General features: G+C 33.9%; 1 protein-coding gene across 1 annotated transcript in view; it reads right to left on the reverse strand.

The window, feature by feature from the left end:
- The window catches only part of LOC144964384 (QRFP-like peptide receptor), a 306,189-nt gene that overhangs the window by 90,507 nt on the left and 195,345 nt on the right, over nucleotides 1-20,337 (reverse strand). Inside the window, exon 3 of the mRNA XM_078898567.1 lies at nucleotides 2,932-3,082. Coding sequence (XP_078754693.1) covers nucleotides 2,932-3,082 — 151 coding nt within the window. The remainder of the gene's footprint in view (nucleotides 1-2,931; nucleotides 3,083-20,337) is intronic.

Consider the following 20,337-nt stretch of genomic DNA (forward strand, 5'->3'; position numbering starts at 1 on the left):
ACTTCGTTTGTTCTATTTTTTGTGTACAACCTTCTTGAATATTCGATCAGTTCCCCAGAAATCACGAGAGTGTCCCTGTCAAGGTAATTTCGATAATGGAAGAACCATGTGGGAAAGCGGAAGACTATTCTACCGTACTCTGGAAAAACTCATATTTAAAAATTTGGCCAGAAAACTCGTCCTTCAAATATCGATCGATTTAAATGGCCCTCATCTTGGCAAAAACTCTCAAACCTGGGACTTCGCGAAGTCTTCCTTCAGTCCTAGGTTTGAGAGGTTTTTTTTTGCTAAAATGAGGGTCATTTAAATCGATCGATATTTTTCTGGCCAAATTTTTAAATATGGTTTTTTATCCAGAGTACGGGAAAGTGGGAGTATGGAGCATGGGATAGGGAAGGTGTCTGACCCGTGAGTCACGGGACAGGGAAGGTGTCTGAGGTCTGACTCGTGAGTCATGAGACATGTCTGGATGTCAAGACCCACGCGTAATCTGGAGAACGTAATGATAAGGATGTCATGGAGATGTCAACTGGCAGGAAATCACGCTCTCACTGATTGAGACAAAGAATGGTCGTTTAAACCTTTCAAGGCTGTCAATGAATTTCGATCAATGCGTATAGACCATCAATCAATCAATCAATCAATCAATCTCTCTCTCTCTCTATCTCTCTCTCTCTCTCTCTCTCTCTCTATCTTTCTCTCTCTCTCACACACACATACATACATACATACATACATACATACATACATACATACATACATACATACTTACATACATACATACATACATACATACATACATACATACATGCATACATACATACATACATACATACATACATACATACATACATACATACATACGTACGTACGTACAAACGCTCAATTTCTCTCTCCCTATTTCTCTCTCTCTCTCTTCTCTCTCTCTCTCTCTCTTTTTTTTTTCTTTCTTTCTCTCTCTCTCTCTCTCTCTCTCTCTCTCTCTCTCTCTCTCTCTCTCTCTCTTTCTTTCTTTCTTTCTATCTTTATCTTTCTTTCTATCTAGCCATCTATGTAGCCTATCTGTCTATATTTTCACCAATTGACCTATTACTCTATCGAGCTAGCTACCTATCTTTCTATCCCTTTCTCGCTCTCTCTCTCTCTCTATCTCTCTCTCTCAACCCCTCTCTCCCTCTATCTATCTATCTATCTATCTATCTATCTATCTATCTTTCTCTCTCCCTGTCTCTATGTCTCTGTCTATGCACGGAGTAGATGGATGTATATGGGCCTGTTTATCTCATCGAATGAGACATCATTTAGAAACAAATACACAAGCTGATTTGATATCGACTTCATACATTACTGGGGGTCCCGATAGCTCAGTTGGTAAAGCACTCGCTTCACAATGAATGGGACCGAGATCGATCTCAAGTCGAAATATTATTCTCAGCTCTCTGTCCACCCAGTAGTGATTGTGTAGCTGTGTCTGATAGATCTGGCTGAAAGTACTCTGTAATAGCCTAGCGTTCTATTCAAAGGATAGCAAGCAATTGCTATTGTCCGTTTCACGCTATAGAAACCCGAATAAACACGAGGTTAGAGTAGAACCAATTTCCGACGTTAGAGGGGTAAACCATCTGTACCTTTACTTTGTTTATTTTTCGGTTCCACCATGAAAAAAATATACAAGCTGATTTGATATCGACTTCGTACATTATTATTATATTAGATGACGGACAAATCGGGGAGTGCTTCCCCGCCAGACAAGCGATAACGAAATAACAAAATCTCCATCAGACGAGAATAATCTCATATTCAAAAACGCGTCTTTCCTAAAGTCTGTGGTGACACCGCGTGCCCAGACGTGAACCAACGATAACATACGAGATCCTACATTAGTCGCCGTGAATTGTTATTGACAGGGTTTTCATCTGCCCCTAATCTGTCTGAATTCCATTTCATATCACTTGATAAACGAGAGTTTGCTTGTGTGTGTGTGTGGGGGGGGGGGGGGGGGGTGTTCAATTCTGAAGGATGACTCTGAGACAGACTATCAGCTCTGTGAATCAAAAGTTAATTAAACTAATCATAAAATAATGACAGAGGACTATTACAGAACTGCCAACTTGAAATTTCAAAACGTCGAAGTTTCCAAGGGAATAAAAAAGAAAAATGTCACGTTAAATAGCTTTAGAAATAAATAATTTGTCCTCAGCATGGTCCAAAAATGCTCCAAAGTCTTGAATATAAGTTCCAAGGAACTAAACTTTCCTTTTCAACAGCTTTAATGAGTCAAAAGGTAAAAGGAGTAAAGCTAGACCAAGAAAAACATATATAAATAACTTGAACAGCTGGGTGACAAAGAAAGAGAAGAGTAATATTAGTTGGGGTTTTTTTTAGGTTATCTGATCAGAGAGAGATGGTTGGCGTACCATTATCACCGATGTCTGGCACTGACTTGGTACTTGAAGAAGAAGAAGAAGAAGAAGAAGAAGAAGAAGAAGAAGAAGAAGAAGAAGAAGAAGAAGAAGAAGAAGATGAAGTTAGAAACTAAATGTGACCCATCGTCTCAAAACGGTATTATGTCGAAACGAACCATATGCTTAAAAGCCGATTTTAATGTTAAACTAGTCAAAATTATAAATTGTTGGCATTAGCACCCTAAAATATGGTGTCCATTCTCCTCATACAAACACAACACAAGTCTAATATTTCTGGCTATAAATTCAATTTTCAATATCTTAGCCATCCCGACTTAATACTGTTTTGAGGCGAAGGGTCACAAATATGAAAAACTGTGATTAGCAAACCTCGGACTACTAAAGTTCTTTATATATATAAGTCCGCGCTTGCTGAGGTTCTTTAACGCAACAGAAACCGGGATACACACCTGCTTAATGGATATTATGGATCTAGAGGACAAGACTACTTGAAATGGATACTTACACATCGTCTCACCGATATACCATATTTCTTTGCTGAATAACTCCAACACAGCAACTGGAAGTCCTACGATGAGCAACTGGAGATCTGCAAAGCTGAGGCTGATGAGGAAGAAGTTCATCCTTTTCCACATTGATCGTGTACGAACCACAACCTGAAATGATGAATGGGAAATTAATTATTGTCAATGCAACGCCATCTTCATCATTTCATATTTACTATTATCTCCATCGTCATCATCATCATCATCTTCATCACCGTCCTCTTCTTCTACTTGTTCTTCTTCTTTTTCTTCCTCTTGTTGTTGTTGTTGTTGTTGTTGTTGTTGTTGTTGTTGTTGTTCTTCTTCTTCTTCTTCTTCTTCTTCTTCTTCTTCTTCTTCTTCTTCTTCTTCTTCTTCTTCTTCTTCTTTTTCTTCTCTTTCAATCTCCGGAGTATTTTTCAAACCACTGACAAACACCCCACATCCCCACCCTATCATCCCGACAACCACTAAATCCTGGACCAATTTATTTATGCTAATTAATGGATTTTCTTCTCTGCCTATATCTGACCCCCCCCCCCCCCACCCTACCCTCTCTCTCTCTCTCTCTCTCTCTCTCTTTCTCTCTCTCTCTCTCTCTCTCTCTCTCTCTCTCTCTTTCTCTCTTTCTATCCCTACAACCTTATGACCTTCCTCTTGCTCACTTTCCTTCAGGCTTTGTCCCCATCCTTCATTAATTCTTTTGTAACAGAATCTACGAATATTTCCATTCCCCAAGAACAAGATGGGCATGATTCATGTTTGTTAGAGTTTCTGGAACTAAATATAATATTCGCAGGATGAGTAGTTGGTCCATCGCCAATTTGGCTCCCTCTCGTGGACCAGAAACTCATTAAATCATTTATCAACAATCTCAGCATATATATCACAAAGAGAGTAAACGGGTTGCGTAGTAATATCTATGCATAACAATGACACAGAGCACCTATTAACTCTTAAGCGATATGATACGAAGAGATCTTTGAGGCAATAATATGGCCATAGGGCCAGTGGTTATCCCGATTTACGTAACGTTAAACTGAACAACATAGATTGTTTGCTACCCTTTGGGTAGGACTGTAGTCAATCACAAAGTACCTTTTGCAAAAGCTACCAAATCACTGCTGACTGGGTGCACAGAAAAATGGTGAAATTGATAGTGACTGCGCCTGGGTTTGCTCGATGTCCGTCCCTCTGCATGTGAGACGAGTGCTAATCCAAATGGGATAATCAGATCATTTGTATCGCTTTCAGCTTGAACTTGAGCTTTTATATAGCGCAATATCCACCAAACGTGCTCAAAGCGCTTTACAAGGGGTCCTTGGCCAACAGCAACACGTAACATGTAGAACGAGACATGACGCCTGTTAGGCGATATTACATTTTTTTTCGGACAGAGACAACGTTGTTAATGGTCAGGTACTCATTTTACAACTGAGTACGGTGACAGAATGTGAGTAAAGAGCCTTTTCCAAGGACTCAATTATGCGCCGAGCGAAGCTCGAACCCAGGACCTTCCGCTCAGAAAGCTAGTGTCATATCACAAAACTACATAGCCGCATCCTATGTTCAAATCAAACCTTCTACCGAAAGGATCAGGAAAATGTTTTTGAAAGATTTGTTTTATGCTGTATCGTGCGGTTATAATGTGGTTTATGGTATGACACTCGCTTTCGGACCGGAAGGTTCTGGGTACGAGCTTTGGTTGGCGCATAGTTGAGTCCTTGGAAAAGGTTCCTTCCTCACATTCTTTCACCGTACTCAAGTGTAAAATGAGTGCCTAGCCTGGCCTTTAACAGCTTTTTCTCTGTCGAAATATAAAATGTAATATCGTCTAACAGGCGTCATATCTCGTTCTACATGTCACGTGTTGCTCTTGGTCGGGGATCCCCTGTAAAGCGCTTTGAGCACGTTAAGTGGATATTGCTCCATATTATAAAAGCTCTATTTTAAATGAGGAACCCATGGGTATTGGAACTTGATAAGAAATCAGAGAACGTACAAAATTCAATTTATTTTTAAAATATTTATTTTAATCAGTAAACTGCCGTACTCTGGAAAAACAATATTTAGAAATTTGGACGGAAAACTTAGCCTTCAAATAAAGATTTTAAATAATCCATCAATTAATAAGTAAGTAAAATAGTTTTTGTACGCCGTGATCCCCTACTTCTGCCTTTCTTTCTTGCTTGTTTTTCTTCTTTTGTTTGCTTTCTGTCTCCCCCTCTATTTCTCCCTCTCTTTTGCAGACTCTCTCTCTCTCTCTCTCTCTCTCTCTCTCTTTCTCTCTCTCTCTCTCTTTCTTTCTTTCTCTCTCTCTCTCTATCTCTCTCTTTCTCTCTCTCTCTCTCTCTCTCTCTCTCTCTCTCTCTCTCTCATCCCACTGTACTCGTTCACTTTCTTTCTCTCATTTTCGCACACCATTTGTGCAGATTCCGTGTTAATTTCCCTATTAATTATGAAAACAAACACTTATAGCCGATCCAAATGGCGTAGCAAATGTTAATTAATCATGAGTGCCCAGATAATCTAATGGTGATCCTGACATAATGAGGGGATTACGGAAGGCCCAGAAACAGCCTGGCACAGCATGTTGGAGAATGGCTATTAGTGAGGCTGTTACTATTGGCAGGGGACTCGAACTGATGGCAAAGAAAGGGGTGGAAGGAATTGTAATGAAAATGGCCCAGTTTTGTAGCACAGATCATATAGATAGTTCGAAGATGACATCACTCAGGTCTTTGTTATTGTTTTTTTGCCATCCGCGTTTATGAGTAATGCTCACTGAACTATATTAACCCGACTATAAACGTTCATGGTTACACACAGTTTTGTGTGTTGGTCCGTTATACTTCTGGATGGCAATGTTATGAGCTTCTTCGCCAAGCGCATACTATCTATTGGCAGGGGATTCGAACTGACGGCAAAGAAAGGGGTGGGAAGGAATTGTAATGAAAATGGCCCGGTTTTGTAGCACAGATCATATAGATAGTTCGAAGATGACATCACTCAGGTCTTTGTTATTGTTTTTTTGCCATCCGCGTTTATGAGTAATGCTCACTGAACTATATTAACCCGACTATAAACGTTCATGGTTACACACAGTTTTGTGTGTTGGTCCGTTATACTTCCGGATGGCAATGTTATGAGCTTCTTAGCCAAGCGCATACTATCTATAATTTAAGGTTACGGCTGGTTACGAGGACAGGACAACTGATACGAAGCTGTTAGATGCTGTGGACTGTAATATGAAATAAACAAAATATGAATATAACATCTTCAAAAAAAAAAAACAAACAAAATGCCATTTACGTAACGTTTCGGGCTCAAAACCCTTATTCAGCCAACAATTAATAATAACGAAAAGAATAACATAAATAGATGACTTAAAAACCGATTGTCTCTCTTTTATTTATTTTTTTTAATTAATGTATTAATTTATTTATTGCTTTTCTGTTGTTGTTGTTGACTGAAGAAGGGTTTTGAAGCCAAAACCCAGCTTTTTGTTATTGTTTTTTTAGCCAGCCATTTTTGTTACACCTATTGGTTCGTTATATCCGGCGTTCGGATGTTGTGAGTTGTTTGGCTAAACGTACAGCATCAATAGTCCAATCGTTTTCAAATTGCGCGTTACTGCAAGGACGCGGGGGGGGGGGGGCAACTGGAGGGAAAATGTTCACACCTTATGCTCTGCTGGCGCTGGGACATTTGAGAATGAAGAAAAATAACTCAATAGAAATGGTTTATAGATAGAATGCGCTTGGCCAAGGAGTTCACAACATTGCCATCCGGAAGTATAACGGACCAACACACAAACTTTGTGAAACCATGACTTTTTATAGTCTGGTTATACAGTTTAGGGAAAAAACTCACAAACGCGGATGGCAAAAACAATAACAAAAGCCTGAGTGACGTCATCTGCATACTATCTATACAAGGCTTGCATAATCATCGAATAAAGGAGAAAAAACAAACAAAATATGTGGGGCATTAGGTCATTAGATTTCTTGTTGAAACAATAATTAACTCACTCAACCATGACAACGACTATATCAGTAGTTTACCCTTGTTACTTTTACCCCATGCCTATTTATCACATTTTTCTGAGACAAATTATAGGCGTAGTATCAACGTTAATGTTTTTAGTGTTTACATGTTAGTGGTCGTTGAATAAAACTATCTATGTGCATGCTCATTTCTAATACATTTTTTTCCAATTTTTAAAAGTAGCAAAAATCTCTAGAATTGAGTGAGTTAATGTCAACGAATGGGAAATGAAACAATACAATTGAAGGTTGGTTTTCCAAAACTCCTTAACTACGTTTTTCTGCATTTTGAAAATTTAATATTGAGGATTATTTCCCCTAAAATTTCTCATTCGGTCTATTGTTTTATCATATTTAAACTTCAAATTAATCACACAAATCTAAGGGAAATTATTGTGCCATTAGATGCTTAAAAATATAGTTTACATTTCAATTTATCTCATGGGTGGAAAATCTCAACAAAAAAAAAATAGAAAAATCGACTAAAAGAGTTTTGGAAAACCACTCCTCAATAGCAAATTGGATATCGACAAGCACTAGAGACCGAGGTCACTACAAAACAATATGAACTTTTGTAATACAATGATCTTGGCCTTGTATTCATTGGATATATTATTTGTTGACCTGTGATCAAGTAAAACGTCATTGAATCCAATTACAAAAAAACACGTTTGTTTCAAAATTGGAACGTCATGAATTGTAAATCGATATGACCCCAATGACTAGCAGGTCGAATTTGAATATCGTTTGTGGATATCGAATATCGATATTTGTTATAATCGTTATAAGATGATTAGTTCGAAAGCTTACGAAGTCACTTTTATCGTTCAGAGAAAAGTCATTCTATTTTTATTTTTAATGTATGGCAAAAATCAATAACAAAGACCTGAGTGACGTCAACTTCGTTCTATCTATAGATAGACGGAAGATGACGTCACTCAGGCCTTTGTTATTGGTTTTTATTTTGCGATCCATGTTTGTGAGTAATTCTCACTAAACTGTTATTAACCGAACTATCTACTTTTAAGATTACACATAGTTTTGTGTGTTGGTCTGTTATACCTCCGGATGGCAATGTTGTGAGCTTCTTAGCCAAATAGCATACTATCTATAACAAACACTGTACAGGGCATCTACGCAGGCTTGCATCTGTAAACCAACCTGATTTTGTCAAACTGATTAATCACCTTGTTATTTATTCAAACGTACGTTGTCATATTGTAGGATCATATATATATATATATATATATATATATATAAATTATATATATATATATTAAATGAGTGTTGGGGGTACTTGTAGGTATGAAGAACTCGATAATTTAGTTAGAGCATATAAAAATAAATAAATTCACACACGTATGAAATGAAGGGCATGGAAAACGATCGTTTCGTCTTAATATACGGAGTGAATTTATATATATAAATATTTATATATATATATATATATATATATATATATATATATATAGAGAGAGAGAGAGAGAGAGAGAGAGAGAGAGAGATAGAGAGAGAGAGAGAGAGAGAAAGAGAGAGAGACAGAGAGAGAGAGGGGGAGGGGGAAGGGGGGTCAATTGATGACGAAGCATAAAACTAACAGTAAAACGTTTATGAAAAACTTGTTTTTTTTTTTGTAAATTTTTAATATTCAAAAAAAAAAATTTTGCAAAAAATTTTTTTTTTAAGAGTGAGAAAAGAACCTTTTTTTTTTTTTTGGGGCCCCCGGGCCCCAACCCCCCAAAACCTTCAAAAACAAGGCTGGTCTACCCACTGCCAAAAATAGCCTTGCTTTTTTTGGGCAAAAAAAAAACCCAAAAAATTTAAAGAAATTTGTGTTAAAAAGATTAAAAAAAAAAACCGTTTACGGGGGGCAAATTCAAAAAGGGGAAAGAATAACAAAAATTTTTTAATGAAAGGGGGGCCGAAAAGCGGGAAAAAAAATAAAGAAAAAAAAAAAACCAAAAAAATAGTCCAAACCTCAACGGGACGAACCTAAGACCTTCTATTCCCCCCGAAAAAGGGGAAAACCCACAAAATTTGCGCGGCCCGGAAAAACAGAAGGTCTGAGGTTCGATCCACACGAGGTTGACTGATTTTTGGGGATTTTTTTTTTTTTTTCTTGTATTTTTCTTTTTGCTTTGTCTGGCCCCTTCCAACACACTTTTGTTCAGATGGTGACCGGCCCTATCTCCAGATCACGTGGTCATTGTAAATTTGAAAATTACCCTTTAAGGATCATGTAATGACCAAACGAAAATTTCGGAAAAAAAGATCAAGAACAAAAATTTGGTGAATAAAAAATCGTTTGCTTTTTTCGCCCCAAGATTTGGAATGAACTACCACTGGTCTAGGGAGTGCAAGTCTTTACCTACCTTTTAAAAAGAATCTCAAGACACATTTTAACTGTATTTTTTTTTATTACTCTTAAGAATTGATTGGCAGAATTATTATTTTTAAATTATTTTATTTTTTTTTCACTTAAAAATTGATATTTATTATTGAAAAGTGCCCAGAGCTTTGTTTTTACACGATACTAAGGGGCTATATAAATGTTAGTTATTATTATTATTTTTAAAATTAATTATTATTATTATTATTATTTATTAAATTATTATTTAAATTATTATTATTTTATTATTATTATTTATTATTAAATTATTACTTAACACCGGTACTTGCTACTTAAATTTCGAAATTTGATACCCTGAATAAGGAACGCCTCGGGCTCCAAAAGATCGAGTTCAGGTAACAAACCCCAAAGAAGAAAAAAAGCTTAAGCACGTTTGTTCAAATAAACCATTGAAAAATCAATAATATTTCAAATCGCGTAGACCTTGAACAAGGGGCTTTATAATGGCAGCGTTTATTGGAATTATCATTTGTCACGTATTGAAATTTTTTTCTTTCCATGAATTGCTTTAATATTTTTGACCAAACATTCTCTGTGATTGTCAACAACGAAGGACAAATATTACAATTTTTAATAAAAATAAAATAATAATAATAAAAAAAATAATAAAAAAATAAAATAATAATAATAATAATAATAAAATGAAAGAAATAATAATAATGAAATGATAAAAAAATTAATTTTAATTAATAATAATAATAAAATAATAAAAAATAATAAATAATAATAATAATAAATAATAATAAATAATAAAATAATAATAATAATAAAAATAAAATTAAAAAAATAAAATAAAAGATAAAAAAAAAAATGATAAAAATAATAATAAAAATTTAATAAAATAATAATAATAATAAAAATAAAAATAATAATAATAAAATAATATAATAAAAAAAAATAAAAAAATAATAATAATAATAATAAAATAATAATTAATAATAATAATGATAATAATAAAATAATAATAATAATAATAATAAAAAATAAAAAAAAAAAAAAAATAATAATAATAAAAATAATAATAAAATAACAATAATAATGATAAAAAAATAAAAGTAATTAAAAAAAAATAATAAAAATAATAAAAAAATAAAATAATAAAAATATAAAATAATAAAAAAAATAATAAAATGAAATAGAATAATAATAAAATAATAAAAATAATAATATTAATAAAAAAATAAAAATAATAATAATAAAAATAATAAAAAATAATGATAAAAATAAAAAAATAATTAAAAAAAAATAATAAAAAGGGGGAAGGTCCGGTTCGAGCTCTTACTCAATTCTCTCACCGTCTCGGAAAAAAATGTTTCCCTTTGCCTTAAAACTTTTTGTTTTGGGTCCAAAAAATTTAAAAAATTTTTGGCCTAAGAGGCGTCAGTCCCGTCCTACTTTTAAAATTTTTTGCTGGACCAGGACCCCTTTAAAAGCGTTTTGAAAAATTTTGGGAAAAAGCGCTTTAAAACCCCCAAAATTTTTTTTTTTTTTTTTTTAAATATTTTTTTAATCGTTATCATTCGCACAATTTCGATGAAAACAAATTTCCCTGCAATCCGGGGGTTTTTTTTGCTTTTTAAAGGGGGGGAAAACCCCCCCAAAATAATCCCCGTGTTTTTTGGGGGAAAATGCTTTAAAAATTTCTTTGAGAATTTTTTGAAAAAATTCCCCTTTTTTTAAAAAATTGGACGAGGGAAAATATTTGAAAAAAAGGCCCCATTTGTTTTTTCTAAAACCAAAAGATTCCCCGGGGCAAAAAAGGGAAAAAATCACTGATTTCCCCCAACTATGTCGGGTTTTTTTGATTACTAAAATAGTGGCTGGTGGAAAAGGGGTATGACACCGTTTTGGGAGGGAAGGGGGGGTTTGAGCCTCGCATTGGGCGCAATTGCCCCCTTTGGGGGAAAAGGGTTTTTTCCCCCACATTCCTCACCGTACAAAGGGAAAAACAAATTACCTTTTTTTTAACAGCATTGTCTTTGTCCAAACAAAAATTGTAAATCCCAAAACGGCTTTCCCTCTCCCTTTTAAAATTTCGTTTCGTTGGCCAGGGCCCCCTTGTAAAGCGCTTGAGCACGTTTAGGGGATTGCCCTTTAAAAAAACCCAAATTTTTTTTAAAGGGGTTAATTTAGGGAAAATTATACCATTTTTTTATCCTTTTTTATTTTTAAACGATTTTTTCATCGGGGCCCGATATAAAAAAAGAGTTTTCACGAAAAAATTTAAAAAGATTTAATAAAAACAAAGAAATGAAAGAAAACGTTTTTTCCCCCCCCCAATTGGGGTCATTAGACATTTTTGAACCAAACGAAAAAGTATAAAAATTCTTTTTAAACCAAAAATTTTTGGGTCTTTTTCCTTTTTTTAAAAATTCAATTTGCCCCAAAAACCCAAAAAAAAAAGTTTATTTGTTTTCCCATGCGCACCAAAAAATTATTTTAAAAAATTAACCAATCAGCTTTTTTTTATCATCACCCTAATTTCACCCCGTTAAATGTCTAATTTCGCAACCCTTTAAAAAAAATTTTTTTATTCAACGCGTTAAAAAAAAATTTTTCAAATTTACGATTTACAAAAAATATAGGGTTTTTCAATAAAGGGTGGAATAATATATTAATTTTACCTGTTTGAATTTTGGTATTGTTTTCGGCATTGCCCCCTTTTCCCCATGCACTTTTTTGGGAGTGAAATTTATCAGAGCGGGGTGAAAAAACACGTTACAAAAAGGGGGGTCGACGTCCAAACCCCCTTATCATCATAAACACACACCCCCTTTTTTTTCCCCGGGGGCCCAGGTAGGGGGCCACAAAAAAAAATTTCCCCCCCCATTTTTCCCATCTATTTTTTTTAGTATAATTATATTTTAAAAGGGGGACCGTTTGGGGGAAACCCCCCGGGGTTTTTAGCCAAAAAAAAAGGGAAAAAAAAAAGTTTTTTATTTTTATTATTTTTTTTTTTAAATTTTTTATTAAATTATTTATTATTAATTTTTATTATTATTAATTTTAAATTTATTTTTATTAATTTTAAATTTTATTTTATTTTATCTTTTTTTTTTAAAATTTAATAATAAAAATTATAGTTTTTTTATTATTATTTTTTAAAATTTTATTTTTATATTATTTTTTAAATTTTTATTATATTATTATTATTAAATTAATATTATTTTATTATTATTTTTATTTAAATTTTTTTTAATTATTTTTATTAAAAATTATTTTAAAATTTTTTTTTAAAATTTTATTTTCCCCTTAAATATTATTATATTATTTTTATTATTTTTAAAAATTATTATTTTTATTTTTTATTTTATTTTTTTAAAAAATTTTTAAATTTTTATTATTATTATTTTTATTTTTTATTATTTTATTAAATTTTTTATTATCATTTATTTTTTTTTAAAGAGCCTTTAATTAAGAAAAAATTTGAAATGCCTTTAATAACAAACCATTTGATTTTATTTTGCACCTAATATTACCCCAAGGGGAACAAAATTTTAAAAAAACATCGATTTTTTTCCCCCCTTTAATTTTTCCCCTGCAATCTGTGCACGGGTTTTTTAAAGTGTACCCCCTTCGTTGCTAGGGTTCACAAAATTACACTTTGCATTTTTTAAGCCTGTGCGGCCCATGTGGTCTTTGGGTATTTACACCCTTTCGGGGGGGAAGGTCCGGGGGAGCCTCGCTCGGCGCATAGTTGATCCAAAGGGGAAGACGCTTTACCCCCATTCTCTCACCGTACCAGGTGTAAAAAGATTTCCGGGTGTTAACGGGCCTTTTTCCCCGTCCCAAACAAAATTTTAAAAACGTCAACGGGGGCCCCGTCTCGCCACTGGGTTTTGTTTCTTTGGGCCCGGGGGCCCTTTTTAAAACGCTTTGACACATTTAGTGGATATTGCGCTATTAAGCTCATTAAAAAAAATTTTTAGGGGGCCCCCAAAGGGGAAAAAGCAACCACCTTTATCATGAATAAAGGGAGTAAAAATGGGTTACGAAAAAAAGTTTTTCCTTTTTTGTGAAACCCTTTAGGATTTTTTATTTTGATGCACGTCCGCCCCAACCACAGCTTGGTTTCAAAAAAAAGAAAATCATCCCTTTTTTCTTCATTTTGCTATAAATTTTCAATTTTCCCTGTTTTTTCAAATGTATAAAAGCAAAACAGATCAATTTAAATATTTTCTACCTGGGATCCCTTTTATTCCGTCGGGGAAGTATTTCCCTAAGGGGGGGGGGGGAGACCCAAAGGGGGCCGCCATTGTTCCGAAGTTTAGAGCCTGTTAATTAAGCTCATTGCGGAAAAAGGGAAAAAGGGCTCCGACATTTTTAACCCAAAAAAAAAAGTTTTAGTAAAAGCAGTATTTTTTCTGAAAAACCCCCGGGGCTGAAAATACAAAAGAAAAAGAAAAAATGGAAAGGGGTTTTTTCTGGGGAAAAAAAAAGGCAATATTAGTTTGGGGGGAAACTTTTTGTCATCACCAATATAAAATAACCCCAAAACAAATAAAAAAAAAAGCGATAGAAATTTTATCGTCCCGCACATTGGTACAGAAGGGTGTGATACAAGGCCCGTGTTTATATCACGTGACACCCTAAAAAGTCTAAAGAAAAACCAATCGGGGAAAGTAAACCCTAACCCCCCACCCACCCTATCAAAAATAAATTTTAAATTTTTTTTGTTTTTATTTTTTTTATTTTTTAAGATTTGGGGAAATTAAAACTTTAAAAATTTTTCTGAAACAACCTATCCAATTTTTTCCCGGGGACAACTTCAATTTGTTTAAATTTAAATTTATCATTTCTTCATTTAACTCTCTCCATACCAGCCTTTTTAAAAAATTTTCCCCCCCAAAATTTTACACCGACCCGGCACAAATAAGCTTTTCCTAATCAAAAAAAAAAGTAACAAGTACATTCTAAATAGAATTTGTTCACAAAATGGGGTCTACAAAACAGTGTTTAGTATTAATTGCTGCATCAAAGCATTTCTTTAATTTTATGATGACAAGGAAACCCAAATTTAAAAAATTTGGGTCGGTTCCCATCGTAAAGAATTTTGACGTTTTTCAAGGGGTTTGTGGGGGGAAGGGGCAAACTGGGGGTTTACCCCAAAAATTCACGCCCAACAAATACACAAAATTTACTTTTTTTATCACCCGAACATAAGGGGTTTAAAGTTCTTGTGATACATACTTTCTTTAACAAAATACGATCTACAACACACTGATCAGTTTATTTTTTTTGGATGTACTCAAAAATTTTGAAAGAAAAATGTTATTTGTTCGTAACGAATGTACTATATTCCATCTTTTGGTGGGGGGGGTTAAAGCCATCAAGCGTAGTCCCAGGTTTGAAAAATATTTACCAAGAGGGAGGGTGATTTAAATGATCGATTTTTTTTTAAGGACGAAATTTTTTTGGCCCCAAATTTTAAAAAAAGGGGGGGTTTTTTTCCAAAATACACAGTGTGGTCTTTGCTTCGAAACCCCCAAAGGTACAAAACTTCGACAACCCGCCGGCCGCTGGGGGGCCTTTGAGAAACCCCCAATTCACCCTTACTAAATTTGCGAGACTCCACTGCGACTGCCCCTGGGTTTTTCCTGTCTTCATCCTAAAGAAACAAAAAAAAATCACCCTTGGGGAAAGAAAAAAGGGGAAATTTTATTTATTTTTTTTTTTTAAAATTTTTTTTATTTATTAATTTTTTTATTTATTTATTTATTTTTTAAAATTCATTTATTTATTAAAGAATCATGGGGTTTTTGTCTCCGAATTCGGAGAAAATTATAACACATTAAAAAATTTTTGCCAAAATTTTTCTTTCAAATTCAGTGAGCTCGAACCTTCAAATATTTCAAAAACTCTAAACCATGGTTTTAAAAGGGGCGTTTTGGGGTTAAAAAAGGCTCAAAGCTTTACAAGGAGGAAAATCTTTGATCTTTCCCCAAAAAAACCGGACCTTTTTTTGTTATTTGTATTTTTGGGGTTTTTCCCGGGGAATTTTATCAACTGAAATTAAAAGTGGAAAATGGAAAAAATGGAAAGGTAAAAATAACAATGATTTATGATGATATGATGATGATGATGATGATGAGATAATAATAATAATAATAATAATATTTAAAGATGATGATAAAAGATAACGATGAAAGATGATTGTGATGAGGGTGAAGGGGGGGTGATGATAAAGATGATGATGATGAAGGTGAATGATGATGATGAAATGATTATTATTATTTTTATTTTATTATTATTATTATTATTATTATTATATTTTTATTATTATTATTATTTTTATATTATTTTTAAAATGATTTTATTATAATTTAAAAAAAATAATAATAATAAATAATAATAAAAATAAAATAAATAAATAATAATTTAAAAAAATTTAAAATAATAATAATATCATTATAAATTTTTTTTATAAGGGGAAAGGGGAAAAGAAGAAGAAGAAGAAGAAGAAGAAGAAGAAGAAAAGAAGAAAAAGAAAAAAAGAAAAAAAGAAGAAGAAGAAGAACGCCGCAAAGTGAGAAAAGACGATGAAGGACTTTCTGAAGACTCGGAGCGTCCGGGAGTCGAATCGTGTACTTTTCGTGTACGAACCAAAAGCACGCTGGCCCCCCACGGGTATAAATAAACGTTTTTAAAGCTGTAAGGGATGCAGGGGTAGAAGTAACGGTGCCTGGCATCAGAACTGATATGAAAAATAACATCTGGGTTTCCCCCCCCAAATCGGGGGCCCAAAATTTTTAAGGGCGTGTTTAATAAAATTTTAAAAACGATGACTCCTTGTTGCGTTGGAGTATTCTTGGTTTTTTACTTGCGCCTTTTTTGGGGGCTTTGGGATAAAACCCCTTTTCCCGGAAAACCCGGAAAGGGGCCTGGTTCCCCAACCCCCGCCCCTTTTAAAGGGTTTTTAAATCACATTCCTCACCGTACCAAGTGTAAAATGATACTTGTCTTTTAAAAGCTTGCTTGTCCAAAAAAATTTTTAATACGCCTAACATCGCTTTCCCACCTACTTGTTAGATGTTGATTTTGGGGGGGGCCCCCTTTTAAGCCTTTTACATTTTTTGTGGAATTTGCTAAAAATTTCAAGTTTTTTATTTAATGCCCCGAACAATGAATGTCAATTTTTTTTGAGTTATCCAATAACAAATAAATCAACACGAGACAGTGAAAATAAAAAAGAATACTGATATATTGGTCACTGGCCCAAAAAAAGGGGGGGCAAATAAACTAGAATACGTGGAAATTGGTCACGTTCCCAAAAAATAAGGGAGATAAATAAAATAATAAAAATACTTGACATACTTTTTTAAAATTTGGGTTTAAAAGGTCAAAAAAAAATTTTTAAACGTTTGTTTTTTTTCCCCCCTCAAGTCGTGACTGAAAAAAATTTTTCCCATTTTCCAAATTTTTTTTTCCCCCAAAAGGCAAATGGGCCCGTATTGCACAATAGACACTTTTCCCAAAAATCAACAGAGGGGGAAGGCTTTTCCCCAATGGGCCCATCTTTGTAGAGTTACTTGTTGATTGATGGGGGAAGCCTTTTGAGCGCTGGACCCCTTTCTAAACAGCTGCTCCCCCGAGCATCTAATCCTTTCGAGGATTTTAAAAAAGGTCGTGGGGAAATGTTTTTTTTCCCCTTCCATGAACAGAAGGCTCCGTGATCTCACACAAAAAACCCCATTAAATTTCCCCAAACTTTAGAGACACATTTTAAAAAAAAAAAAAAAGAAAGAAAGAAAACTGGGCCAAAAAAACTTGTCCAAAAAATTTTTAAATTGTTTTCTTTTTTTACACACCCCTTTGCTGGGGGGGCTTGACCAAAAAAACCCTTTTTTTTAGCTCACTTTTAAAACGGCGTTTTTTTGCAAACTGACCCGGGTTTTATTCCAGTCTTCCCTTGAATGGACCCGAAAAAACAAAGAAAATGCGTACGGGGGGGCCCTTTTTTAAAGGAAAAAACGTATCTGGGGGGAAAAAAACACCTAAAAAACCCCTTTGGGGACACCGCGAAAAAAAATCGTTTGTTTTAAAAAGGGGACGGAAAAATGGCAATTTTTTAAAACCCTCCCCTTTTCCCAAAAAAAAGGGGAAAAACTCACATTCTTACGATAAACCACCTTTTTTCTTTTTCAATATTCTTTTTGTCCATAAAATTTAAGAAAATAAACATATGTTTATAGCATGTCGTGATAAAAAGTTGTATGGCAAAAATTTTACGCTTTTATTCTAAAATTAAAAAAAAAAAATTTTTTTTTGGTTTTTTTGGGTTTTTGAATTTTGGGGAAAAAAAAAAAGGAGGCAAAGTAGGTTAATGGTGTTTTTTTCCCCACCAATAGTAAACTTAAAAAAATAAATACACGGTAGTTGAAAAAAAATGATACAAAGGCTGCTAAAGCTTTTGGACTGAAAAAGAAAATAAAAAAAGAAAAAAAAACCAAAGACGATTCTTAAGCTTACAGGGGTTTTAAAAGACGAGGAGGATGTCGTTATGGCCCAGCATAAAATTAGACATAAAAAAAAATTCCCCCCCCACCTGAAATCGGATGGTCATTTTCACAAGGGAGTTTTTCAAAACACCCAAAAATTTTTTTTAAACACTTCCAATGAGACGGGAAAATTTTTTTTGGGTTACTCACTTTTTTTTTCCCTTTTTTTGGGAGAGAAAACCCCTTTTACAAAAAAAAGGACAAGCAAGAGACCATTGGGGAAAATTTGAGGGTTTGCCCTTTTTTTTTTTCCCCAAAAACCCCCCCCCCCAAATCCAAAGGGGCCCGGAGGCTCAAAAAGGGGGTTTTTTTTCTTAAACCCGAAAAGCACCGAGTTCAAAAAACCCCCACCAAGTCCCCTCCCCCTATTTGCTTACTGTGCACACCCCGGCGACCCCCATTTAAATTCCCCCTCCTCTTTTGGGGAAAAGACCCTAAAGAAAAATTTTCCCCCCATGGGATAATACAGATATTCATTTATTATTTTATTTTTTATTTTTTCCCTCAGTTTTTTACGTAATTCGACAGCTTGATCAGTTAAAGTATTTTGCAACAGACACGTCAAACCCCCCCCCCCCCCCAAATGAAAAAAACTCTGACTGATTGGCCCCTTTAACCCCCCATTAAACCCCGCATAGGGGAAAAAAACAATTTTGATTTTCATAAAAACCAAATTTTTTTTTTTCAAATTTGTTTTTATATCAAAAAATTTTAAAAAAAAAAGAACATGTCTTTTTAAACATGTTTTTTTTAAAAAAAAAACGGGAACGAAAAATTTTACCGCATTGTGTTTTTAGTGATAAACCCTAATTTTTGTATTAAATTGGGTGTATTTTTTTTGGGGAAAAATTTTGTAAATGGGGGGGCAAGGAAGGGTTTAAAAAGGGCCCCCAAAAAATTTTATAAGCTGGATAAAATAAAACTTTTTTTTTTGGGAAATTTTTTAAAAACCCCCGAAAAGTGCATGTCAAAGTGACCAGAAGTCAAAATTAAAATTTTTTAAAAGACAGAAAAGACCCAATAAAAGACAAAAACGGAGAAACACTAATCAAGTTTTTAAAAATTTTGGGGGTTTTTTCTCTCAAGGGGGATGATCGTAGCGCTGATTTTCACTGGACAGCCAATCCAAAATTTTTGTCAACGTTAATTTTCCCGGGGCACCCCCAAAAAAAAAGTAAAGGAACCCCCACAATAAAAAAAAGTCCCCCACATTTCGAATTCCCCAAAAAACAAGAGTTAAGAAAAACAATTTTTTCACCCCTCAAAAGATTACAACCGTAAAAAGATGGTCTGAGGGGTTTTTCCCCAATTTGAAATGGGGGGGGTTTTTTTGGGGGGGGGGTTTTTTTTTTTCTATTTTTCTTTCTTTTTTTTAAGACACCTTTCAACACACTTTTTAGTTCCCTTTTTTTAATTTTAAAAAAAACATTTGATAAAAAGGGGTTTTTAAAAAAAGGTCTAGTGCTATGCCCCTCGCTTTTTTCGCGAGTTTTCCTTTTGGGTTTTTGACCGCCTCGGCACATAGTTGATTTCCCTTTAAAAAAAAAATCTTTTCTCACGTTCTCTCCCCGACCCCGGGTGAAAATATACCTGGGTGTTAAATTTTTAGGTTTTTTCTTTGTCCGAAAAAAAGAATTCGCCCCCCAGGCGTCAGTCCCCCTACTCAAAAGGGTTTCGTTGCCCGGGGACCCTTTTTAAAAAAACTTTGAGCACATTTTGGGATAATGCGTATAAAAAACCAATTTTATTTATTAATTTAACAATTTTTAAAATGCTCGCGGGGTTTTCCCCAACATTGTTTACGAAATACCCCAAAATTTAATAAAACTTGAAAAAAAAAACTCAAATAAGGGTTAAAAAAAATTTTGGCCAAAAAAAACAAAGAAAAAACACTTCCTCTATTTTCACAACGAAGAACGTAAATTTGAAAATTTTGTTGAAATTTTAAAGGAAATTAAAAACTTTGGGAAAAAAAACCCAATTGTCCATTACCGGGAAAACATACTTTCCTTAATCCGCTTGAAAACAATTGGGGGTTCGTCGCCAAACTGTTTTTTCGCCCAAAATGGGGGTACATTAGACTGACTGAAATAAACAAGTTTTAAATGCTCAAAGGGTCAAAATTTTAAAATTTATTAAAAACACAAAAAAGCTTTTGAGCTCTGAGGGGAGATTCCTTTTCATTTGTTTTAAGTCCCCACTCATTTTATCTTAAAAAATTTTGTCCTTTTTTTTTGAAAAAGTTTTTTAACTTGTCAAAAACCCCTTCCTTTATGAAATTTCTTAAAGGGCATTTTAAAATACCAACCCGTTGAAATAAACATGGGGGGGTTTAAAAAAAGGGGAATGTCTCCACAATTTTGCGCTCAAAGCGCTTTAAAAGGGAATCACTAGCCATCACATAAAAAATTTTTTTATTTTTTTTATTATTAA

The sequence above is a fragment of the Berghia stephanieae genome, chromosome 2 (genome assembly GCF_034508935.2).
Source record: "Berghia stephanieae isolate SIO BIC M18660-M18661 chromosome 2, UCSD_Bste_1.3, whole genome shotgun sequence".
In the NCBI taxonomy this organism is placed as follows: domain Eukaryota; kingdom Metazoa; phylum Mollusca; class Gastropoda; order Nudibranchia; family Aeolidiidae; genus Berghia; species Berghia stephanieae.